This window comes from Trachemys scripta, chromosome 1 (genome assembly GCF_013100865.1).
Source record: "Trachemys scripta elegans isolate TJP31775 chromosome 1, CAS_Tse_1.0, whole genome shotgun sequence".
Classification (NCBI taxonomy): Eukaryota; Metazoa; Chordata; order Testudines; family Emydidae; genus Trachemys; species Trachemys scripta.
This window is the reverse complement of record NC_048298.1, coordinates 49,147,812-49,173,275: the sequence shown is the minus strand read 5'-3', so window position 1 is coordinate 49,173,275 and position 25,464 is coordinate 49,147,812. Positions and strand designations below refer to the sequence as shown.

General features: G+C 40.7%; 1 protein-coding gene across 1 annotated transcript in view; it reads right to left on the bottom strand.

Annotated features, from left to right (window-relative positions):
- DOCK4 (dedicator of cytokinesis 4) overlaps nucleotides 1–25,464 on the bottom strand; it is a gene marked incomplete in the record, with an annotated part of 410,929 nt that overhangs the window by 67,332 nt on the left and 318,133 nt on the right. Inside the window, 4 exon segments of the mRNA XM_034758276.1 lie at nucleotides 1,859–1,917; nucleotides 3,708–3,808; nucleotides 5,678–5,753; nucleotides 22,111–22,205. Coding sequence (XP_034614167.1) covers nucleotides 1,859–1,917; nucleotides 3,708–3,808; nucleotides 5,678–5,753; nucleotides 22,111–22,205 — 331 coding nt within the window.

Genomic DNA, 25,464 nt, shown 5'->3' with positions numbered 1-25,464 from the left:
ACTGAACAATCCATGATGAACCTTGGAAGCCTGAATTCATGGGCTTGATGGGTTCGTTGAGGAAAGGATTGAGATATGTTACACTTTGAGGGGATACAAGCTTCCCTGAGACAGAGGCCCAGTGGCAGGCCATGCAGAACTTGAATCTGAATTTTTTGTAAGTGTTTTTATTTCCAAACCTTGATCACCTTGATTGATCGGTCTTTCAGCCCTCGTATAGCTTGCACCGATCACAACACGCTTTCCATTCGTATTTCTAAACAATAGGAAAAATACACTAGAAATGACATACATTAAATACAGGTCCTGGTGGCTCAATCTTCAAGCTGAGCTGAGTGCACATCAGTGGAAGGGGTATAGGTGCCGTAATGCCAACTTTCAACCTCTGCAATCCAACATACACCCCAGCTAATTTCCCTGTGAGATGTTCCACAGTCTGAGGATCAGCTGGAGTGTTGAGCATACTGGCTTGACCCCTTCCGAACCCTGCCATGCTCCTTAACCTTAACAATTAGGAGCTGGTGGAATAAAGATGGCCTTTTTGGATGGAGCTGATGCTGCTCTGTTCAGTGACCAGTCTGTGATCCTAGCTGCGAGGCCACTGGCATTCAGTTGTACATGGTGGATCAGAGAGAGATGGGTCTCCAGTTGCTTGGTGTAGACGAGCACTGTCATAGATTTCTTCCAGGAGTTGGGAGGACAGCAGAACTGTTTGCATTTGTTGAAAATGGCAGTTAATACCAGGCAACCGGGGTCTCGTTGCTTCAGGAAGTTACAGTGAATGCCATCTTTTCCTGGAGCTGTGTTTTTGGTCTTTGTAAGTCTGGTCATTACTTCCTGTGATGTAAAGTCTACTTCCAGGCCCCCTGAATAGTCAGTCTGGGGTAGAGGATGAATGCATCCTAGACGCTGTGTGTCATTCTGAGCTACGTGGTCTGGACACCTTGAAGTACGAGAATAGTCTCTCGGACGGGATTGCGCAGTAAGATGAAGGCCCGCCAAGGATCTCTCTCAGAGCCTTTGGGCCATTTGACTGTTAGAGTTTCTGGATCCTGGATGCTGCTGCTGGATCGTAGCGGCAACTGATGTTCCTTCTCCTGGCTTCTCTGATGTTTTTGTTATGGCTCCCTGCAGGAGTTCTGTGAGCAGTCGGTGTGTTCTCCTGAGTTACTTTCCTCCCAGATACTTTACCTGTTAGTGGGTATTTTTGACTTACAAGTCATGGGAAGATGATGGTTTTGAGAAAGGAATAAGCTTTAATTAATAAACAAGAGTGCCCAAATTACTGGGATGGCCAGATGAGGAATACACGCTTCCTTACAGGTAAGAATTTTTGTATGTACAAATGCAACCCCCTCGTCAAAAAATGAAATCTATCATTTAGATTTTTCTTATCTTTCAGTATCTTGGAAAACAACAGTTTCTCATAGAGGAAAGAAGGCGTCACAATGGTAATAATGCTTTGATTTGAGCTTTATGTTCATTCTCAGTTTTTTCAAGAAATAAACGGTTTTGGACCTAGTGGCCAACATTTGTATCCAAAACATTAGGTGAGTTTCAATCAAGAGGACTGGTGTATGTCAAACAAAACTACTTTCATCAAAGGATCTGAAAACACTTTGCAAATCCAAACAATTAATTCAACTTCTTAACATTTTCTGAAAAGAATTAGAACTGTTTTCCAGGAGGACAAACCAAGAAACAAAGAGGTAGTGGCTTGCCCCAGATAAACCGGCAGAACCAGTAATATAATGCAGGAGTCTTAACTAAAATTCATTACAAATTTTGTTCAACTTTTTTGTGCTACTTTGTTTCACTGTTAATTTTTATTGAGGAGATTTTTTTCTCAATTCCTTACCTAAATTTTGCCACATGCTGAAGATTTCACATCCCATCGTTACCCGCATGTCACCATATCTGTGAAATATTTAAAAAAAAAAACACTTAAGCATAACATTATTTAGGAAATAATTTTACAAGATCATACTATAATTTAGGCTCCTGTGTAGCAAGATGAACTGTGAGATTTCCATGCTGTAATGATTTTTCCCAAGTTTTGGATGGATGTAGTATAAACAGAAAAGGAAAAAGGAAGTTTGCTAATGTCCAATACATATCTAATCAAATGGCTTGTTTCATAAACACACATTAATTTCCACATATTGTTAGTACAAGCTCCCTAAATGTTACAAACAGTAACAATGATACAACAAAGTAGTGATACCAATCTATTCTCTTAATATGCCTCAGATTTTTTCCCTCCTCTTTCCCCCAAGATAAGTAATAATTTTACCCTGTGATGTTCTTGTCTGGACACCCAGAACGATAAGGCACTGTGTTACCGCTCTGTCTCAGCAAGCGTGAACTTCGCTGGAAATAGACGGGGTGTCAGACACCGTAGTCTACCTTATCAGCAAACTCCTTGAGATTCTGCCAGTCTAAACCTTGATTTACAAGTAACAATCACTCAACCCAGTTCCTGAGATGTCTCTCTACAGTGTCCAATCCCTCTCACTGTGCTTCTCAAAAACATCATCAAATTCACTGCCTCCAAACAGCCAGAGCACACACTAGTCTGTTAGTGTTAAAGCCTCATACTTTACTTTAATACTCGTTTTGTAATAAAACAAGAATGAGCTTTTTAATAAAAAACAGAGATATAAGTGATGCTAAGCAAAAGAAAAAGAGACAGGTATGGTTACAAACAAAATAAAATAAAACACACTTTCTAGTGTCTAAAGCTTAACAAAATACAATCTTGGTCTCAGGGAAAGCTTTCATATATAGTCAGTTCCCATACACTTCAACCCACATGGCTGAAGGAATCACCTTCCACAGTTTCCAAGAGCTCTGACTCTTTTGTCCCTTAAGTGATGGATAACTAAAAGGTCTTTTAGCTCCCTTTATATTACCCTAAATCCACTGTCTATTCTTCTAGAGCCAGGAAGGCTTCCTGGGGTGCAGACTCCCTTTGCCGCTCATTAGCTTGATGGCTTTGTTTAACTTATATGTAAATGTACTTCCATTGTACCCAGCCTGTAATAGAGCCAGTCAGACAGGGTAATCCACATTCCTTTGTCTAGGGAAGGCTTGATTTATGCACTGCCTCCCAAACACATTGTAAGAACGTATTTCCAGCACACACGTAATTCTTTATACACAACCCATATATACATCACACAAATGATTTTCGAATCCAGCCTTCCACCAGTTTACATAGAATACCTAACAAACATATTTTAAATACATATTATCACAACAGTGTGTTTGGGGTAGTGAGTGCATCAGGCCTGATATGAGCCACCCAGCCAGTGGGCATTGAGGGGCTCTTAGGGTCAACAATTTTATTCTTGAAAAAAGAAAAGGAGTACTTGTGGCACTTTAGAGACTAACAAATTTATTAGAGCATAAGCTTTCGTGGACTACAGCCCACTTCTTCGGATGCACATAGAGTGGAATATATATTAAGGAGATATATATACACACATACAGAGAGCATGAACAAGTGGGAGTTGTCTTACCAACTCTGTCAATTCTTGGGGGACTGTGAAGTCACATAGGACTTCATCCAAAGCCCATCAAAGTAAGCAAAAAGACTCATCTACTTCAACGGGTTTTGGATCAGGTCCATATGCTGCATAACGGCTGTTTTTTAAAACATAATTGTTTGATCTGCAGTAATTTTATGGAACCTGACTGGTACTTACTTTTCCAACACCTTTTTCTTCTTGGAAGGTGTGAACATCTCCAGTTGCAGACATAATTGGTTTATAAAAATGACAGCAAGGTAAAAGTAGGAATCCCAGATCTACAATAAACACAAGGTATTTGGTTATTTTCCGTTTCTCAGCACTAACATTTTATGTCCACTCTAGATGCAAATTTTCAGTTGTACCACTTGTCTTATTCTTCATTAGTATAGCTGGTTACAATATTTTTGATTAAATGTTTTTTCAACCAAATATTCTGTTTTGTTGATGATGACATGTTTTGCAGAGACATCCTAATTTTGATGATATTTTTGGCGGGAAGGTTTCTGGGGTCCATGGTGGACTCTCACAGAGACAAAGAGAACTGAATTAAAAACCTGGAGATTTTGATCTGAAAACAGAAATTTTAACACAGTTCTGTTTTGCAAAAACTTTCAAAAGAATTTGTTTTCTCTAAGTGGAATGAAAACAAATTTAGAAAAAGTTGTTGTTCTCTGGGCAGCTCTACTTGTTACTGATACAACTTGCAAGCATCAATGACTACAGTGTCTCAGCAAGGCAAAGATGAAGTAAAGCAAGGTAATATAATTTGTTAGCATACTGCTCCATAACTGACTTCCGTGCACATGCACTGGGAGGATCAGCTGCTGAAACTACTGTTAAATAAAGATTTCTTAATGAAATGACATTTTTAAATATTAGCAACTCTAGGCCAGTGATTTTCAAACTTTTGTACTAGTGACCCCTTTCACATAGCAAGCCTCTGAGTGCGACTCCCCCCCCCCCGCGATCAATTAAAAACACTTTTTAATATATTTAACACCATTATAAATGCTGGAGGCAAAGCAGGGTTTGGGAGTGGAGGCTGACAGCTCACCACCCCCCACATAATAACTTCGTGACCCCCGAGGGGTCCTGACCCTCAGTTTGAGAACCTCTGCTCTAGGCCAAATTATGGCTGCTCCAGTGTAGCTATGCAGGAGAGGAAAATAGGTGCAGGAGACAGTAATAACTGCTAAATAAGCCTGGGGAATAGTCAGTAAGCAGTTAATGATGTGGACTTTAGCTCCTGCACATTGGCAGAGCTACATAAGGGAGCACAGGCTACATAGTTTCATAGTATCTAGTACTTCAGGCCAACGTTCCCTCCATTGACTCCAGAGGCATAGCATGGACCTAGATTTTCAGAGATGCTGAGCATCCATAGCTGTACTTGAAATCACTGGGAGCATTGGGAGCTCAGCACCCCTGAATATCAGACCCTGTGCCTTATAACATGGCACAGCTAGAATAATGCCTCCAAGCACCACTGCTTGGACTGTGTGCTCACTTTCCCTCTCCCCTATGAGTAAACCTTGTAGGAGCCATCACTAAGCCTTTTGTTTTTAATCCCCTAAATATCATTCTATAACTGCAATATAACACTCTGGCCATGGGTTATTACAGATATCACAGCTCACTGAACACAGGCTAATATCTTTAACAATATCCAGCATGACATGTCATAGCATTACAATTTTAACAGTACATGCCATGTTAATTGGTCTTGAGAGAATTAAAAAAAAAATCTAAAGCCATATTTTTGGTAAATATGTCAGGGAATAAGTAATAAAGTTCATTTTATTTTCTGAGATAATCTTGAAATATGAGCAGAAAAGAAAATAATTTTTTTAATCACAAAACTTTGATCCAAAAAACATGACACAGGTGCACTCGAGACTTAAAACCAGAAGGCAAACAAACAGAATCCCAAATACAAAACACACAACCTAATAATTTTTAAACCAATCTCATGAGTTTTGAACAGCTGAGACTGGTAGCACCACTGGAATCTAACAGCTCAGAAATTAGAGATAAATTTAATCCAAAGAGTAACAACCCAAAATCAAAAGAGCCACAGATTGACAAGCTTTTGCACTACTTATGTCACTGAACATATATTTTGGGGGAGTTCATTCTTACAGTACCTTATAATCAAAGTTTTCATTTAGGAAGTTCTTACGAAGGGCATCCGAAAGATACAGGACTGTTGTAATAATAACACTGGTAACAGAAAAAGAAGTATTACCCTTTCATTAATTGGAAAAATGTAACTTTGATTCTTTAAGTAGTAGGTCATTTTTCAATAAAATAAAGCCAGGTACCATGTGTAAACTACAGTAAATACTATATTCTAAGCATATATGAATAATTGGATACCAATACACTCTGTTGCCAGAAAATACATATGGCAAGAAACAAATTGATGACACTATGTATGGTGTAGCTGTAAGAACAGTGCTTGTGAAAACAGCTGTGGCAAGATAAAATTAACAGGAAAAATACATACCACTTTACTGTGCAACCCAAACCACATAGATATCTTATAATCTATATTTGGTCCTATCAGTGATCATGTATGCAATGAGAACAACTTGTTCTAAACATTCTTTTTAGTGTGTACATGAAAGAATATGTAATATTGCACCATATGCAAACATTACACTGCTCTACAGTCAAAATGCTTCTGAAATAAATGTAGTCAAACTTTACTAATTCTGGGTCACTGAGTACGAAAATGATGCTTAAAATTGTTGATTGGCTCTAGTTTTCAAGATATGCTATTGGGTCAGTATATATGACCCTTGACTTGGGAATGGCAGAGGATAAGTGAGCTATAAAGGGAAGGGATCTCAATTTAAACCAGAAATGACTAAAATACATCTTTGACTGGATCTATGAATAAATCTATGACTGGGTTTGGACAGTACTTGCTTTTTAGGCAAAACAATGAATGATGCAATCTGAAGCTGGTATTGCATCATACATGATATGAATTGCATCATGTCATTCCTAGAAGTCATGGATGATGCAATCATACCGAAGCTTACATCACTCTGCTGAACAAATTGCCCTATATCAGCTCTAGAAATCATACAGTGTCGTGCTCTCTTATTTGTCAGTGTTTGATTTTGCAAAGGGACACATTTCTGTTTAGCCAAAGTGAGCAAAGATGCCTCGTACTTGTGTGAACAGTGCAGATAACTTCTGCTATGTTTGTGGGAAAGTGACTTTTGCATTACAAAAGCGCAGTATAACCACGATGGTTAAGAAAGCCTATCACCGTTATTTTGGCTGCAAAATTGGAGATCAGGACAAGAGGTGGGCCCCACACATATGCTGCAACACTTGTGCAACAAATCTTCGCCAGTGGTTGAACAGGAAAAGGAAATCTATGCCTTTTGCAGTGCCAATGATTTGGAGAGAGCCAACAGAGCATACCAGCAATTGTTACTTCTGCATGGTGCCTCCAGCTGGGAAAGGTGTGTCAAAGAAGAAAAAGTGGACTGTGCATTATCCAAACATTCCATCGGCTATACGCCCAGTACCCCACGGAGAAGGACTGCCGGTTCCTGATGCACCAGAATCATTCTCACTTGAGTCAGACGAGGAAGAGGATGAAACTTCTGGTCCTGAACCATCAATGTCACAGAACCCACATTTTCTCCCATCCTCCTCCTCTGAACCACACCTCATAACATAAGGTGAACTGAATGACCTTGTCAGGGATTTGGAACTACCCAAGAGTAAGGCAGAGCTCTTGGGCTCCAGACTACAGCAGTGGAATCTCCTGGCAGGTGATGTCAGGGTTTCCATGTTCCGTGACCGTCAAAAGGATCTTGTCCCATTCTTCTTCATGGAAGGTGATCTTGTAGCCTGCAACAACATCGATGGTGCGATGGCAGCCCTCAACATCGTTCACGATCCAGATGAGTGGAGACTGTTCATTGATTCATCGAAGACGAATCTTAAAGCTGTTTTACTGCATAATGGCAATATTTTGCCATCAATTCCAGTTGGTCATGCAGTCCATATGAAGGAAACCTATGACAACATGAAACAACTTTTGAGGTGCATAAACTATGACCAACATCAGTGGCAGCTCTGTGGCGATTTGAAGGTTGTTGCTCTCTTGCTTGGTCTGCAGACTGGATACACAAAGTACTGCTGTTTTCTCTGCGAATGGGATAGTCGTGCAAGAGATTCCCACTACATCAAGAAAGATTGGCCACTCTGACAGTCATTGGAGCTTGGGAAGAAAAGTGTTCAGCATCCACCACTTGTTGAATCAAGGAAGATTTTGTTACCACCTTTCCACATCAAGCTGGGTCTGATGAAGAACTTTGTCAAGGCCATTGACAAAACACAAGCAGCTTTCAAGTACCTCCGTGGAAAATTTCCAAGGTTAAGTGAAGCTAAGATAAAGGAAGGTGTCTTTGTTGGTCCTCAGATTCGTGAACTTCTTCGAGATGATGCATTTGACCATGCACTGCGTGGCAAGGAAAAGACGGCATGGAAAGCCTTCCAGTTAGTGGCAATAAATTTTCTCGGAAACAACAAGGCAGACAGCTACAGGTTGTTGGTGGAAAACCTCCTCAAGGCATACAAAAGCCTTGGTTGCAACGTGTCACTAAAGATACATTTTTTGCACTCTCATCTAGATTTTTTTCCACCCAACTGTGGAGCAGTGAGTGACGAGCACGGCGAGCGATTTCACCAGAACATCGCAACAATGGAGAAATGCTATCAGGGCAAATGGAGCCCATCAATGTTTGCAGACTATTGCTGGACAATGACAAGAGATGCTCCATTTAATGAATACAAGAGACAAGCCAAGAAGCGCCGAGTAGACACTGAATAGGACTAAACTATGTACATAATAGTTTTTTGCCTTTTGTTTCATAATAAATTTTATTTATATAACCCTTTTGCTGATTATTAAAGTGTTACATAAATAGGACAGGTGAAATATTATCATGTAAAGCAACCATAAACACATGAAAAGACCTAGGTTTACAATTTATGATTAAAACTCTACTATCTACACAATATACATAGACATAAAAAGTAAAAACTTAAATATCTTAGAAACAGTAGCCAATCAGTTGTTTTAATTGTCATATTTGAATTCAGCACATCAAAATACATAATAAATAGCACATTTTATCTCTGAAGCAGACCACTTCTCAAAAATTGTAGACCAGTGTTATTTACAGACAGAACAGACACAGCAGAGACAGTAGTAGTGTAAACCACTGCAATGCAAATCTGCATCAACAATACCTGAAGGAACTACATCTATGGCTCTCTGGACTGCCAACAAGAGGGCAGTGAAACTGTGATAATGATATTTTACCATATTGATACTTACCTTGAGGATATTAATCTATCCTAGCTGAATTGAGATAGCCAAACTCCTTTCACATTATTTATCATTAGTACTCAGATGGTGGTAACTTTTGGTCACTACAGTGTTAACCTGGCCTGAATGAACAGGCAACAGAGACAAAAGTGCAGGTTTTGAACTCTATGAAGATGGAAGATATTCATAGACCATCTGAATACATCCTGTTTGAATGAATCAAGATTTAGCTGACACCTGCTGTGCCTCTGTCACGATGCATCTCACTACATTGAGCTGCAGTGCTTTGTTCTCATTTGTAAGCACACAACAGTTTGTGAACTAACTGCAAAAGACATGAAAAACTGAAACTGAAGTAGAGCAAATACATAGTGTGTGTAAAAGGCCCTTAAATGGGAGATCTGAATAAATAGTGATAGACAGTTCTAAAAAAATAATAGTATTTGGGATACAGCATTTTTCATCTTAAAAATATATTGGATAGTTAATCCTCCAGCGCCTATTGGAGGTAGATAAATATTAGTGTCCATTTTTTAGAGATGGGGAACCTGAAGCACAGAACTTCAGTGACTTGCCCAAGATCATAGGAGTCAGTGTAAAAGCCAGAACTTCTGAATTCTTCGGTACCCGTCCTGTGCTTGGACCATTAGACTATCCTTTATAGGAACCTAGAGGACAAAGAGACTCAGCAGGCCCTTTCCTGAAATCTCCATATGGGCTATTGGCATTCATGACTCTTCTTGGCTGGTGGCCTCATACTCAATACAATGTGGTAATGCAATGGGTTGTTTTGCAATGCTGTATCTGCCAAATCAACCTCTTAATGTTAGAATTTGACAAAGCAAAGTGACACATACTAGATGCTCATAGATTTCCACCCAAAATACTTGCTCAGCCTCTCTATAATTATCAATTTTTCTTCATGACCTTATTGGTGGATTTAAGGTTTCTGAATAAGATATTTTTCTCTAAGTATAACTCAGAACTTCACTGGTTACAGAATTTGGGTTTCAGTTCCTAATTTGCAAACTGGTCCTGCAATAATGCCAATCCCTTTTCTTCAAATCTGTGAAGTGGCTGAACATCTGGAATGAATAAAATCATAGATCTCTTTTGGAACACTATCTTTGGTTCTCAAATTTCACTAGTTTTAGTTTTATGACACAATTTCTAATCACCATATTTATTTATTTTCTCAATAACTGTACTGCATCCTGGCTTCTTATTCGTCCAAATATTGTTCCATGTTTGTCATTCATCTGTGTAGCTCATTCAAATTCCCCTCCAGTGGAGTGATCTCTGTATTATTTTGCAAAAGAATGTTAGAGCCTCTTAATGGATGAAGAAAATGGTGCTTAACCATCAGAGGTCAGAGCGCAGAAGCATTGAGGGGAAAAAAACCAAACCTTCCATTTTTGTATTTGCACACTATTCCATTTTACAGATGTTTCACCAACTGGGAAGAAAGAAGTTTTGAGAGAAAGAGGATATTCTACTGGATGAAATGATTAAAATAATTAATCCTGGGTAACTGTACTTATGTAATAATTACTATTATTATTATTTGTGTTACCATAGTGCTTAGAAGCCTTAGTTAATGTAACAGAACCCCACTGTGCTAGGTACTTTACAAACACAGAGCAAAAAGACCAGTGCTACACCAAGGAGCTTACAATGTAAGTAACATTTCAGCTTCTAGGAAATTCTTAAATCCAAAATGATAAATCCCTGAAAAATGGGATTTAAAAGGAAACTGTAATTTAGTCACAGTGCCACAAAGAATGCAAGTACATTGCGGTGTCTATTCTACATATAGTATAGAGAAGAATTTTAAAATGCCATTTCAAAGACTTTTTGCTAAGATTTCCTGAGATAGCAGAATTGTAGTAATGCAAGTATTTGTTGCTATAGCTGACATATCTCAGTTGTTTACATGATAAACCAATTATACCATGTGCGTACTCACTGCTGTGTCTATGAATAGCCTGTATGTGTGTATCAACATGGAACTAGACAAAAATCATTCAACTGAGTGGAGTATATGAAGATGAAACCATAGAAATGTAGGGCTAGAAGGGAACTTGAGAGGTTATCTAGTCTAGCCCCCTGAGCTCAGGCAGGACCACATACATCTAGACTATCCCTGACTGGTGTTTGTCTAACTTCGTTTTTAAAAGCCTCCAATGATGGGGATTTCACAACCTTGTACAACACACCTATTAATACACCCCAGAATATTAGCTTTTTTTTTTTAAACTGCATCACCTTGTTGACTCATATTCAATTTGTGATCCATTATAAACCTCAGATCCTTTTCAGTAATACTACTGCTTAATCAGTTATCCCCCGTTTTGTAGTTGTGCATTTGATTTTTCCTTTCTAGTGGAGTACTTTGCACTTGTCTTTACTGAATTTTATCTTGTTGATTTCAGCCCAATGCTCCAATTTGTCACGGTTGTTTTGAATTCTAATTCTTTTTTCCAAATTCAAATCCTCCCTCCCAACTTGGTATCATCCACAAATTTTATAAGCAAACACTCCACTTCATTAACCAAGCCATTTAGGAAAATATTGAACTGTATTGAATCCAGGACAGACTACTGCAGTATTCTTCCAGATATTCTCTCTGTAGTTTGACAGCAAACCATTGCTAACTACTCTCTGAGTAAGGCTTGCAACGAGTTTTGTACCCATTTTCTAGTAATTTCACCTAGATCACACTTCCCTAGTTTGCTTATAAGAATGTCATATGAGACTGTGTGAAAAGCCTTATTAAAATCAAGATAGATCACATCTATAATTAGAGAGACCAGATAGCAGGTGTGAAAAATCAGGAAGGTCCTGATAATATCAGGATATCTGGTCACCCTATCTACAATTTCCACACATCCACTAGGCCAGTAATCCTGTCACAGAAGGAAATTAGGTTGGTTTGGCATGATTTGTTCTTAATAAATCCATGTTGGCTATTACTTATTAATCTATTATCCTCTACGTGCTTAAGAAGTGATTGTTTAATAGTTAGTGCCAGTATCTTTCCAGGTATCAAAGTTAGGCTGGCTGTTTTATAGTCCCTATGGTCCTATTTGTTCCCCTTTTCAAGGTATGTAATATGTTTTCCCTTCTCCAATCCTCTGGGACCTCACCTGTCCTCCATATTTTCTTGAAGATAATTGCTAACGGTTCTGAGATTGCTTCAGCTCGTTCCTGAAGTAACCTAGAGGTGAATTTCATCAGGCCCTGCCAACTGAAAAATATCTAACTTTCCTAAATATTATTTAGCCTGCTCATTCCCTATTTTGGCTTGCCTTCCTTTCCTCTCATTGTTAATATTAATTGTGTTAAGTATTTGGGCACAATTTACCTTTTTAGTAAAGAATGATGCAAAAGAGGCATTAAACACCTCAGTTTTCTTGACATCATCCATTATGAGCTCTCCTTCCCTTCTAAGTAGAGGGCCTACACTTTTCTTTGTCTTTGTATTTATAGAACTTCTTTTTATTTCCTTTTATGTTCCTTGCTAAGTTTCTGACTCAGACATCATAGTTACATGTTCCACTGGAAGGGTTTGTCTACACTTATCGGGGGATTGACGAGTCACGATCAATGCATCGGCAGTCGATTTGGCGGGTCTAGTGAAAACCTGCTAAATCAACCACAGATCACTCTCCCGTCAACTCCCGTACTCCACCAGATTGAGACGAGTAGGGGGAGTCGATGGGAGAGCGTCCCCGTGGTAAGTAGATCTAAGCTACATCGATTTGAGTTATGTTATTCATGTAACTCAAATTGCGTAGCGTAGATCCAATTCCCCCGGTAGTGTAGACAAGGCTGAAATCTGGATGAATATGGAAGAAGCTAAGGATCCCAGGTTTATGGGGATTTTTGCCCCATAGTGTAGATTCTATGCATAGTCAAAAAGACATACAATAGCAAGGGAATCACATAACCCAGCAGCTTCCCAGCCTGTGATCTTAAAATAAAAGAATAAAATTTGAATATAAATTCCTGTGGACAAATGGCAAAATATTCATCTTATGATAAAAAAAATGCCTTAATTCTTTAATATCACCAGCCATTGATATATTCAGAACTGCCAATCATTTTACAAGACTCCAAATCTCATCCATTGAGTTGTTCCAGACACATATCAAGAACTCCAAACTTCAATTTTACATTATTCTGATGACACCCACAAGTACCCACTTGCATCCACTTTGTACTAGTATCCACTATAAAGCAATGCTTTCAAGTATAGCTTCTGATTCTCAGCTGGTGCTCTATTATTTCAAAATGAAACGCAATTACAGACATCCTCAACAGAGAAAACCTTCCTTCACACAGAAAAAAATTACATTCTCGCAGACCCATGTATATATATTTATACACATACATGCTCCAAAATTAGAACTGTGGAGAAGTATTTCATATATGTAATTCTGTAAGCCACGTTATATTACAAAACATACTTGTATGAAGAATTTATTGTACATCTCTCAGATTACAGCAACATATTGAGCTAGCAGGATAATCCTAAATGGTCATAATGAAGAAACTAATACTAATTTGACATGTTCATTTCTTGCGTATCATCATGGCATTCTGGAACGTGCTGTCCAGATCAATAAGGGGTTGTTTCAACACTTGCCATGCAGTATTAAGTGCCTTACAATGCTTTTGCTGCTATAGCTTCCAGCTTGCCTTTTGTGCTGTTTACTCATCTTTACTCTTCCGTTTCTTCTATTTTCCTTGCCCAAAATAATCAAACAAAAATTAATATAACTGTAACCTTTCTTTGACTGTTCCCAGCCTTTTCACTTGAGAATCACTTAAAACTATTTTACGAGTGCTTGAAGTGTAAAGATCAGTTAAAATAGCCAGCTCTGTGTAAATCCTGCGAACTACCCCAGTGTCATACTTTGGGGTGCAATCCAGACCAATGAGTGGTTGTGTCCCCACTTAACCTTAAGTGCCTCACAATTATTTGTTACTCCTGCTTTCTGCCTGGGACATACTCAGTCAGCAACAAGCACGCGGGTCACACCCGGAGTGTCTGTGTGCTATGTAGCCAGCCTCGGATCAGCAACTCTGACCCCAGCGGTCTGTCCACAGTCCCACATTCCCACTCTGGCTTCCACCAGCCTTGGTTACAACCAGCAAGGTGACTAACACACTCCCAGTCCCAAATTTCCCCAAACCATGTTCCCTGAAATGTCCAGCACACAAGTCAAATATCAGGAATGGCAATATACAAAAACCGGTAGGAGAACACTTCAACCTCCCTGGCCACACAATAGCAGATGTAAAGGTAGCCATCTTACAGCAAAAAAACTTTAGGACCAGACTCCAAAGAGAAACTGCTGAGCACCAGTTCATTTGCAAATTTGACACCATCAGATCAGGGTTAAACAAAGACTGTGAATGACTATCCAAACTACAGAAGCAGTTTCTCCTCCCTTGGTGTTCACACCTCAACTGCTAGCAGAGCACCTCACCCTCCCTGATTGAACTAACCTCATTATCCCCATACTGATTTATACCTGCCTCTGGAGATTTCCATTACTTGCATCTGAAGAAGTGAGGTTCTTACCAACGAAAGCTTATGCTCCCAATACTTCTGTTAGTCTTAAAGGTGCCACAGGACTCTCTGCAGCTCTCCCTTAGACCATTCAGAAAAATAATAAGGTTTGTTTACTCCTCTAAACACACAAAATGTACAGCTTACCACTTTAATTGAAGTTACCTTACACTTTAATTCAAGGACAGTATTGTTGGTTTAAATTAAAAGTAAAACAAGTTTATTAACAAAAGAAAATAGGATTTTAAGTAAGATCAATTAAAAAAATGCTTTCTAGTGACTAAACACTTAACCTAGCAAGATACAGACTTTCTTGAAGATGGTTTTTTTCACCCACAGTCTTCCAGAAAAATGGATGATCCCCACCCTCTCAGTCAGAATCTCGCCCGGAGGCCAAAAGTGCTAGTTCTTTTGTCTTCTTAAATGGAAGCGATAACTTGGAGTTCTCTGCCCCTTTCTTTTATAATCCAGTGAACCTTTGAAACTGATTCTTCAAGCTGTGAGGAAGGCGATGGAGTCTGATAGTGAAGGAAGCTTTATACTGTTCTTTTCCCCCACTGGTGTTTTCCAAAATGTAAACTGCTCTGTTTCTTTCAATTTCCTCCCCCCGCTGTCTCGATCTTCCTATTTATGTGTATATGTAAATTGAGGTAAACCCACATTCCTTTGTTTAGGACAGACCTATTTAACACCTTTACCTAGGCAAGGCCTAGGTCTGGTCTTGAAGATGTTCTAGTAATATCATTCGGGGGGAATTCATAACTTTACATATAATGTTGCTACATACATTTCACCACGATATTGTTGACCAGTGAATTAGTTTTTGAATGATATCTACATGGCATATTCTGTACAAAGATTATCACAATTGTGTCTAATATGTGAATACCCGGGTGCTTTGGGTCATGTGTATATTCTGCTTTCATTGATGAAAAGAAGGTTTTCTAAAAGACATTACAGTCCTGGTCATAATTAAGTTCAGAAGAAACCAAGAGAGTCTTCTAAAAAGTCTAAAAATGTTTTGTAAGTCTTTAAATATCAAATCTCTGCTTAATGTGTAACACAAACCTCACTTTATTATCAAGTAATATTGCCCTTCATTGCTAACGAAACATGACAGTTCTGGAATTCAGGCAAGTCTGTTAAATGCCCTGGAAAGATGCCAACCAGCTGAATCATCCAGACAAAGGAAATTATTCTAACCTAAGGATTATTTAATTAAATGAATAATACTCAGTTATTTCCAGTTTTTGACAGACATATAGTATGGCATTCATGTCGCAGATTTTTGGATTCCTCTGTGGAAGGAGAACTGATTTAGGAGTCCTTCAACCACATGGTCTTCCATTGCAAATTATGATTAGAAGCATTGCTAAAATGGCACTTAGTTTCAGTTAACTTAGGTAGTAAGCAGATGTTATACTGAAGAATAGAAACATTAAGATAATATTTTCCATTATGAAGAATAAAACACACTTGCAATAGCAACATTCTTGCCAATAATGCTTAGGAGCTGTAAGTAATTACCCTGTTTTGTTGAATATATAATTATGGAGTCTTAAATTAAATTAATGGAGATATCCTATCTCCTAGAACTGGAAGGGACCTTGAAAGGTCATCGAGTCCAGCCCCCTGCCTTCCTTAGCAGGACCAAGTACTGATTTTGCCCCAGATCCCTAAATGCCCCCCTCAAGGATTGAACTCACAACGCTGGGTTTAGCAGACCAATGCTCAAATCACTGAGCTATCCCTCCCTCTTGATTTGTCCATTACAGATTAATGTCTGAGTAGTTATATAAATTATACAGAACAAGACAGTATCAAATGAGGGCTTTTATTGTATTCCATTGTTTAGTCATTACAAGTGACAGACATAAGAGACAAGATCTTTTCCATGTCCCTATTTCTGTCACATGACATTTGAAAAATATCAATTTCTCCTATTTTTATACTATTTCTCTCTTTTTGTTTGCAACTGTCTCAGTTTCTTAAATTTTGGAAGAGTTCACTCATATTTTGTGCCACCTATTCTCAAAGTGAAAATATGTCAGCAATTCTGGTGGTGCACATTTGGCAATTTTGCAAAGCTACTCAGTGATATTAGTCAGTGATGAGCATTCAAGCACTCAAGAATTGTAGCCGCTGTCATACAAAGGATGCTTGATCATAAATCATCATCTTTGGCTCCTTAAGTACAGAACACTCCTCCCTAAGCCTCTCTCTGTTTTTGATTTATAGCAGACAACATCCAACTAAGGATGACCTTATCTGAAAACACACATCAGATGCCACATCATTACTGACAAGATAGTGAAAAAAGAAAAATCTCACAGGAGCCAGGACAGCAAAATAAAAATATATCCCAATATGGCTCCCTCAGGATCAGAAGACCTAAGAAGCTTTTAATTAATAGAAGTTCTGCATGTGTAAAGAGGAAAAAAATAAGTCAAAGACAGATATTTGTAATGTGCTATAGCTTCGCTATGTGTACACTTCTCCCCCAGTCTCAGACAATGTGGTTGCACACCTCTTCCTAAAAATACTAGATACAATTCAGACTTGACTCTGGGGACAGGAGGGTGAGACAGGGCCGGCTCCAGACAGCAGCCCTCCAAGCATGTGCTTGGGGCGGCACCTGGAGGGGGGCGGCGCTCACCCGGGGAGAGCGGAGCCGCGGCGGACTCGCTGCCCTCCCCTGGCACTCCGGCCGGCCAGGGAGAGCGGGGCCGTGGCCGGGCTCACCGCCCTCTCCCCGGCACTCCGGTCGGCCAGGAAGAGCAGGGCCACCCTCCCCCGGCGCTCCGGCTGGCTGGGGAGTGCGGGCCCGCGGCCGGGCTCGGCACGCTCCCCGCTGGGGGGGCAGGGGGAGGCTTTTTTGCCCAGTGCTTTTGGTGATCTGACTGCTGCTGAGGGAGTCTAGCCTACATCTTCCCTGGGAGCTGTTGCTTTTACCTCCTCCTTTACCTTCCCCCCTCCTACCACAAGCATACATAGCTGAGGGAGGGCCTATTGAACTAGGAAGTGCCCCTTCCTCAAGTGATCTTAAGTCCCAACTGCTCACCTCTAGGAAGTTGATAGTCTGGAGCTTTTCTGACCTTGACCACATTCCTTATGTATTGTGCTGTCCTGGATGTATTCCCTAACCTGATGAATTGCTATCCATTGTTAGAATTTGGGGTCTGGTTGTGGCTGATTCTCCCTTCACTTGGTCTTACGATCACCACAAACCGAGGGACTGAATCACTCTGGAGGGTAACTTCACTCTCCTTTGCTTCTGTTTGGAATGGTTTCAGGTCCTTTACGGGTATGTCTGCACTGCAACAGAGAAGTGGGTCTGCAGCACACTTAGATATACCCAATCGAGATACTTGCTAAAAAGGGCTAGCTCATGCCATTGTGGCTGAGTATAATCCCACCAGGGACCTTGAGTACATTCTCCAGCAGCTAGCCTATACCACTGCCTATGCTACCACAGCTGCACTGCTAATTTTAGCGACATGACTTGATCAAAGGTAACTCAGGCGTGCCCATAAGTGCTGCAATCACACTTCCCAAATGTAAACATGCCCTAAGAGGAAACTCTGAAGTTCTCACCCCCCATGGAATAATGAGACCAGAAGATCTACAAGCTAAAGCTGGATAAAATGACACTCAGAGTCACAATAAGCGTCTGGAGCAAGAGATGAGTGAATCTTGTTGAACCCTTCCTGGAGAAGGAAAACAGAATCTTTGTCCTCCAGAACCATGTAGAGTTTCAGGGCTTGTTGCTTAAGGTCTTTCCCTCTGTTTCCAAGACTCCATAAAGTCTCTCTGAAGGAGGAGGACTTAAAAGAGATGGCAAATTCTATTTAGTTTTGGACAGGTAAGATCTGCCCTTGGAGTTAGCCAGAAAAAGAAAATGAGCAGGTTGTCTTGTGACGGCGGCCACCAACTTCCTCTCTACTGCTTCAAACATGTCTGGGGAAAGAACCTCTCGTGATTCAAGCACCCCTTGGTGCCAACTCGCACAGGGCATGCACAGGGTTTTACATGTATCCCCTAAGTCGGATACATGAATGTAAGGTGGCATGTAAGGTTCCTAGCAAGAGCTAGTAGCCCACTGTAACCATCATAACCATTGTAGCCCATCATAACCATTGTAGAATGTACTTACATATAATATGTAAGGAGCTATCTATCTCTACTAAAATTCTGTTGTTAAGGTCTTGAAGTTAAGGCAGATCACTAGGAGGTAACATGTCTCAGACATGTTCCTTTCACCTATCTCCCTGTCCAGGCGCACAATGTATGCCGCACAATGTATCCTATGTGCACATTAGCCAGAGCCTATATAAAAGATTGCAAAATCTACAAGAGAGAAAATCTACAGGAATAAACAATACAGCACAGGAGTGTCCTGTATACGAATAAAGACAAAGGACTGGATTGGTATATCTTGGGGGACAAAGAAACATACAGAGTCCTTCATCTGGGAGACAAACTGACTGTGTACATGCCTCATGAAACGGGGATCACAGCCAACCTAACTGCAAAGTGGTACAAAGATTTTTTGTGAGCGTTACTTTATACGACATGAGAGTATCCAGTTAACTAAGCCTAGGATCCCGAATGAATGTTATGATTTTATTTCATATGTAACCATTTCATTCCAATACTTCTACTTGGTACTACACCAGTCTCTTTGCTTAGTTAAGTAAATTTATACTCGATTTCACTCTGAACCTATCGAAGTGCTGTGTTTGTTGAGGGAAGTGGTATCTGAAGTGGAATTAGTAAGCTGGGGTATTTCTTTCAGATCTGAGAATTCTGCAAATGTCCAGTGGACCAGAGGCTGGATGCTCCAGAGAGACACTCAGAGGGCTTGAGGGTGAGAGTGTGCCAATCGCTAACTTGTAGTGTGACAGTGTGGGCTGTAGCCTACTGTGGAGTGGTTAGGTTGCCCATGGCAAGTGGAGTTGGGGATCTGACCCATGGCAGTGTTCCTCACGCTAAGGGCAGGTGATAGTAAGGAAACTCACAACCCTGGATTCCCCTGGGAAGCACCACAACCTCTCTCCTACTTTTCCAGTTTCGGGTTATCAGGATCCAAAACAAAGAGTTTCCCTTCTTCAGGGGAGGAACCACAGTTTATGGAAGAAAAATTAGGCTCTGGAGTGCTTTTGAGCTTTATTCTGGTGGATTGGGGGGATGGTGGTTTGTTTTTTTGGCCTTTTGGTTTACTTTTGCTTATAGTGGAGATGGCTGTCATTAATGGAGAACCAGCCTCTTTTCTTGTCTGATGTTTCCTTTTGTGTCTTAGCCACTTGGTACCACTCCCCATCCAATATATAATTGGTGAAGTACAAGGGAACATCCCTTAGAGAACCCAGATTTTCCTTCTGGAAAGAAGGATATCAGAAAAGATGCCAGATTTCTCAACAATTATGCTCATAAGAACCTGGGCTAGCATCTTTTAGTTCTTCCCATTAGAGGTGAATTGGAATCATGAGTTCAGGAAGAGTCCTAGATCAGCGAGAACAGCTGGGTTTGCTGAACCACAGGAGCTAAAAAGGATTGCCCCACAACTCCAGAGGCATCTCTGTAGTGATCTCATCTGCTGTGTGGGGATGTTAGAGCCTTAGAATGTCACCCAACCCTCAGTCCCTTCCCCTGACTCAGGAAGGTGCTCTGGTTGTAAACAATTGTGGCTCAGCTACTCTTCTGTGGCTCCTTGCAGGAAGAGAAGTTCTTAGGTGTGGGCTTTCCCTGGGGCCCTGCTCCGAATGACTAATAAATGGAGAGGAGTTCAGCAGGTGGTTCCAATTAGGTTAAAAAGCCCCAGATGTGTTGGTTTCCTAAGGCAGAGCAGAGAGTGGGGGCTCACTGCTGCCCTCAAAAGCAGGTATAAAAGATAGGATTGCAATGAATAGGGTTGGAATGATGAATCTCCACTTTGACTGCCCTGTCAGAGGCACAACAGTGTAAAGGGCCTGGCCAACATCCCCCACCCCCCAGTTTTGCAGACAAGCCAGAGCTGCCTCTGGTATTTACAGTAAGAGAGGTGCAGGTCATTATCATCAGAATGGTGGAGAGGCCACGATCCAGAAACCCCTTTCTTCAGGAATATTTTTCTCTTCACAAATCGCCATATGATATAGCATCAAAGTGAATTTTTATCTCCCTTAATATCTCTCATGGAATCAATTCCCAGCATAAGCTATTATCATCATTCCAGTATCTATCTTGTTTGGTGATGGAGTTGGGCACATGGTTCCCACCTAGGCAGTCATCAATGGCATGATGTGAATTCAGTAACAGCAATGCTTGATGCTAACTAGGATAATGGTGGGGCCAAGAGCCTCCCCGCAGAGCTCAAAGACTTCACCTTTAGCCGATCTGATCATCGTCAATCTGGGGAATGAATGTCAAGGTCACTCTTAAATCTCAGTCTTCTACATGTCAGCTGTTGCCAAGCCATCTGACAACCCAGCTGTTTCTGAAATATGTAACACTTTCTTATACTACATTCTCATTTTGAAGGTTCTTGTGTTTTTCTCTTTCACGTTTCTCGATTTATTTCCTCAGCATGATTACTCAGCCATATGTTCTTTCTCTCAGCCTCATCTTTCTTATACCTCACGAAGAAATAAATGATCACATCCATTCCTTGATTATTAGCATTTCTCACTGAAATTTAAACTCAGCAAGATGAGGAGAATTAAATCAGGTGAGAAAAATAAGTGAGGGAAAATGTTTGCCTCCTAAATCACAAGGAAGCTTGACAAATGCTCACACACAGACACACAGTCATGGGACACCATGTATTGCTGAATTGAGCCATAACAGGCAGGGACTGTTACAATGAGTTTGTACAGCATCATTGGAGCCTACACTGCCACAATAAAAATAAGTAACAATAACAATAATGATAATGGCTTAATTCCTGTCAGGTGTCACCCTTGGGATTATAAACAAAACGTTTAGCTGTTTAGTGATCTTGGTGAAATTAGTTTGGTGGTTTCGGTCCAGCTGCCAGTGATCAGTATTCACATCAGAAAAACTGGCATACTGTTGGCAGTCTCTTAGGCACAAGAACTGAATAAGCAAAGAGGTGGCTTCATTACAGTCATTGAGGCACATTGGCAGGGCAGTGGATGGAAGCCTGCACTACGACTGCTGCACCTCTACCTGTTTTGTGAATAGAGAAGATCAATTTGGGCACTTTTCACAAGCCCTATTTTTTTTTAAATGTTCTTGCAACAGTTTGATTTCCTTTTGGGAACAAGCAGATCTGAATCATTACCAACTTATTATTTTAATAAACAGTTATTTAGATGAAGTTCTGTAATAATTTGCCATTTGCAACTTGGAAAAGAGAGATAGTAATTATTAACAATTGCCTTTCTATAAACATATTGAAGTGGGCTCCAGGTTGTAAAGAGTTGATTAAAATTAATCATCAGCAGTATAAAGGATACCAGTTAGGTCATGTAACAATTAACTAACTGAAAGGATCAGGAGAATTATAAAAAATATTTTGTGTCCATCGAATATTGTAAATGGAAAGATTTAAAGGAAATTTTGCATATTTATTATATATAGCACACAAGTATATTCACTCCTCTCAAATATTAATTATACTGTATTTAAAAATGTCTTACTTGTTAGCAACCAAACGCATCACAGTCCAGTCTTTTGGAAACATCTCAGGTCGTATGAGTATTCGAAACACAGTAAAAATTTGCAGCAGGAAATCCTAGGGAAGAAAGAGAGGAAACCTCACTATTTTTTTTTTTTTGTTTAAAATAAAGGAAAAATGAACTCCAAAAATATTTTCATAACCACGATAAAAGCAATTACAGAAAAGAGCAGAACCACAAACATTGTGACAGTTGTTTCCAGGAGTACTGTTTTTCCACACTTTTTTATTTGCTTCCCAAGGAAACGTCAATAAATTATTAACTCACTTTCCCTACAAGTAGGGAAAATGATTTAATGTGTTATTTGAGTGACAATGACATACTGAAGGGAGAAATCTCAAAGATACTCCAAGTTTCCCACATATACATTTCCACTGAGGTGCTCCCAAGAGCACTTTGCAAGCCAAAGCAACATTTCCTGAGTATTACAGAGATCTTAATGCCTCCGTGATCATGTCCATTTTTCATCACTCCTAAAATGTATAAGCAAATCTCCACTGTATGCAACAGGAGGTCAGAAACAGAGGGGACACACTTATAGGACTGGGCAATAGTGATGACTAGGCCAGAGACTTTTAACCCCAGCTATCTTGATTTAGGCAGGTCAATTATCCTCTCTGCCTCATTCTTCTTATTTGTAAAAATAGCTAATGTTGTAATGTTTGTAAACTGCTTTGAGGATACAAAGCACCATTTCTGAGCTGAGTAATCTCAAATAATTTAAATCAGTGAGATAAGTGAAATGACAAAATTAAACAGCCACTGTAGAGAGTCTTTCAAATCTTTATAAATAAAAAATTCCTGGACAGGCATTACTTCCAATAGACCATTCTTATTTCATTTAACATTCTCCGTATTTTTCTAGTAAGCAAAGTGAGCATCACATCATGAAAAATGTGATGCGAGGGATATTATTAGCTGAACAGAATCAATGCAGCACATGACCTTGAAACAAGCCTATCTCAACTGTATTGAATTAGCTCCCTACATAGATTAGATGCAGATACAAACTGAGGGTAGCCAATAGTTCTGAATGTCCAGATGTATCCTTCAAACCCAATATTTACTGAATTGTAAGTGATGGACATTGCCTGATGCTGAGATGGTTCCTGAAAGAAGCACTGTAAAGGGGAGTAGAGCAGCTAAGGATGACTTTCAAGATGCCAGTGCACAACAAGCTGGAAGCAGATTACATGGACCAGACTTTTTCCCCCACAGCAGCATGCTGAAAACAATCTCTGTGTTTATAGTAGGGAGGGCATCATTTGTCATGGATGCCAGGCTAGCTGCATTGCTGCCCCTTCTTGGGTCTCTCTGAATGCACCCCTCAAAGAGGTCAGACCTTGGGCTTTTAGCTCTCTGCATTTATCCACTCTCAGAGTAGGACACTGGTTATAGCCTCTTGATACTAATCATATCTAATTCAGCAAGTCCAACTGGGGATGGGTCCTGCAAGGGTTTCTCTATGGGATTTTGTGATATCATATGTTTGCAGTGAGACAGAAATGGCTTCTTCAGAACAAAACCTGATTTATTTTGCCCAAAAGACACACAATGCTGAGGGAACTATATTTACAATGACAGAGACCTGCATGCATATTCTCCTCCCTAAGCTTAGCCCCTCTGCATAGACAGAGATTAGAGGGGTCTGGCTTATTCCTCATCTCTGAATTGGGAGAAACAGCCTGCACTGCTTGCAGCCTTTTCCCTCTGTTTGTATCTCAGCCCTGGTCTACACTAGGGCTGAGTTTAGGTCGAATTTAGTAGCGTTAGGTCAATTTAACCCTGCACCCGTCACAAGACCAAGCCTGTTTTGTAGACTTAAAGGGCTCTTAAAATCGATTTCTGTACTCCTCCATGGTGAGGGGTTTAGCGCTAAAATCGACCTCGCTTCTCCCCAGCAGCCAGGAACTGTTCAGTACCGTGTAGCCAATACCCTCCCAACCCTCCCAAGGCGGGCTCCCGGACCATGAAGCCAGAGAAGGCATCTCTGGTGAGTGTACCTTTGTAAATATAATACAGGGTTTAAAAGCAAGCATGTTTAATGATTAATTTGCCCTGAAGACTTGGGATATATTCGCGGCCAGTATAGCTACTGGAAAAGTCTGTTAACATGGCCGGGGGTGGAGTGGAACCTCTCCTGGAGGTACTCTAAAAGCCTTTGCAGAAGATTTCTGGGGAGGGCAGCCTTATTCTGTCCTCCATGGTAGGCCACAAGCCAATAGCAAGTAGTCTGGAATCATTGCAGAACAAAGCATTGCAGCGAATGGGCCCGGGCTTTGGTGGCATTCAAGCAACATCCGTTCTTTATCTCTCTGTGTTAGCCTCAGGAGAGTGATATCATTCTTGGTCACCTGGTTAAAATATGTGAAATTTGTTTAAGGGAACATTCAGAGGTGCCCGTTCCTGCTAGGCTGTTTGCCTTTGGCTGAAAAGAAGTCATCCCCGCTGTTAGCCATGAGGTAGCGGGAGGCCTGTTCATGCTGAGCTGTTCGTGTTTGGCTCACAGGGATCTTCCCTGATACTAGCCACACGGTGGGGGATGGTGGTGAAGCGATCATTCCAGAGAACTGGGGTGGGGGTGTTGGGTTGTGCTGCACCTTCATCCTAATACCGCAGGCCCTCCTTTTAAATGGCCAACCCAACGGGCTTTGCTTGGTATGGGAAAGGAGGGCGCTGCTGTTTGAAACCATTCCCACATGTTATGAAGGTTGAAGAAGCCGAAACCCTGTGCCTTACCATGGCTGCCTGCAAGCTGAATTCTGTTGCCCAGCCGAGCGTATGTGATGTCTCACACCAAACCGGCAGGCACTCAACATAAAAGGCAAAATGCGACCTTGTACCAAAAGCACATGTGCTATGTAATGTGAATCGCCTGGTTCAGTGTGAAATAGTTTTCCCTTTGTTCTCTAAAATGAGAAATTTTAAATACTACTCTCCCTTTTTTTCCCTCCCACAGCTGCAAATGTTTCTACACTCCCCCTATCATCTCCATCCTAGAGGCTAGCGCAGAATAGAAGGCGAAAAAACGCATTCGCGACGACATGTTCTCAGAGCTCATGCACACTGAAAGAGCTCAGCAGAATGTGTGGAGGCAAACAAGGCAGAGTCTAGGAAAGCGTTAAATGAACGCGATGAGAGGAGGGAGGAGCACGATGAGAGGAGGCAGAATGCAATGCTGAGGCTAATGGGGGAGCAAACTGACATGCTCAGGCGTCTGGTGGAGCTGCAGGAAAGGGAGCAGGAGCACAGACCGCCGCTGCAGCCCCTGTATAACCACCTGCCCTCCTCCCCAAATTCCGTATCCTCCTCACC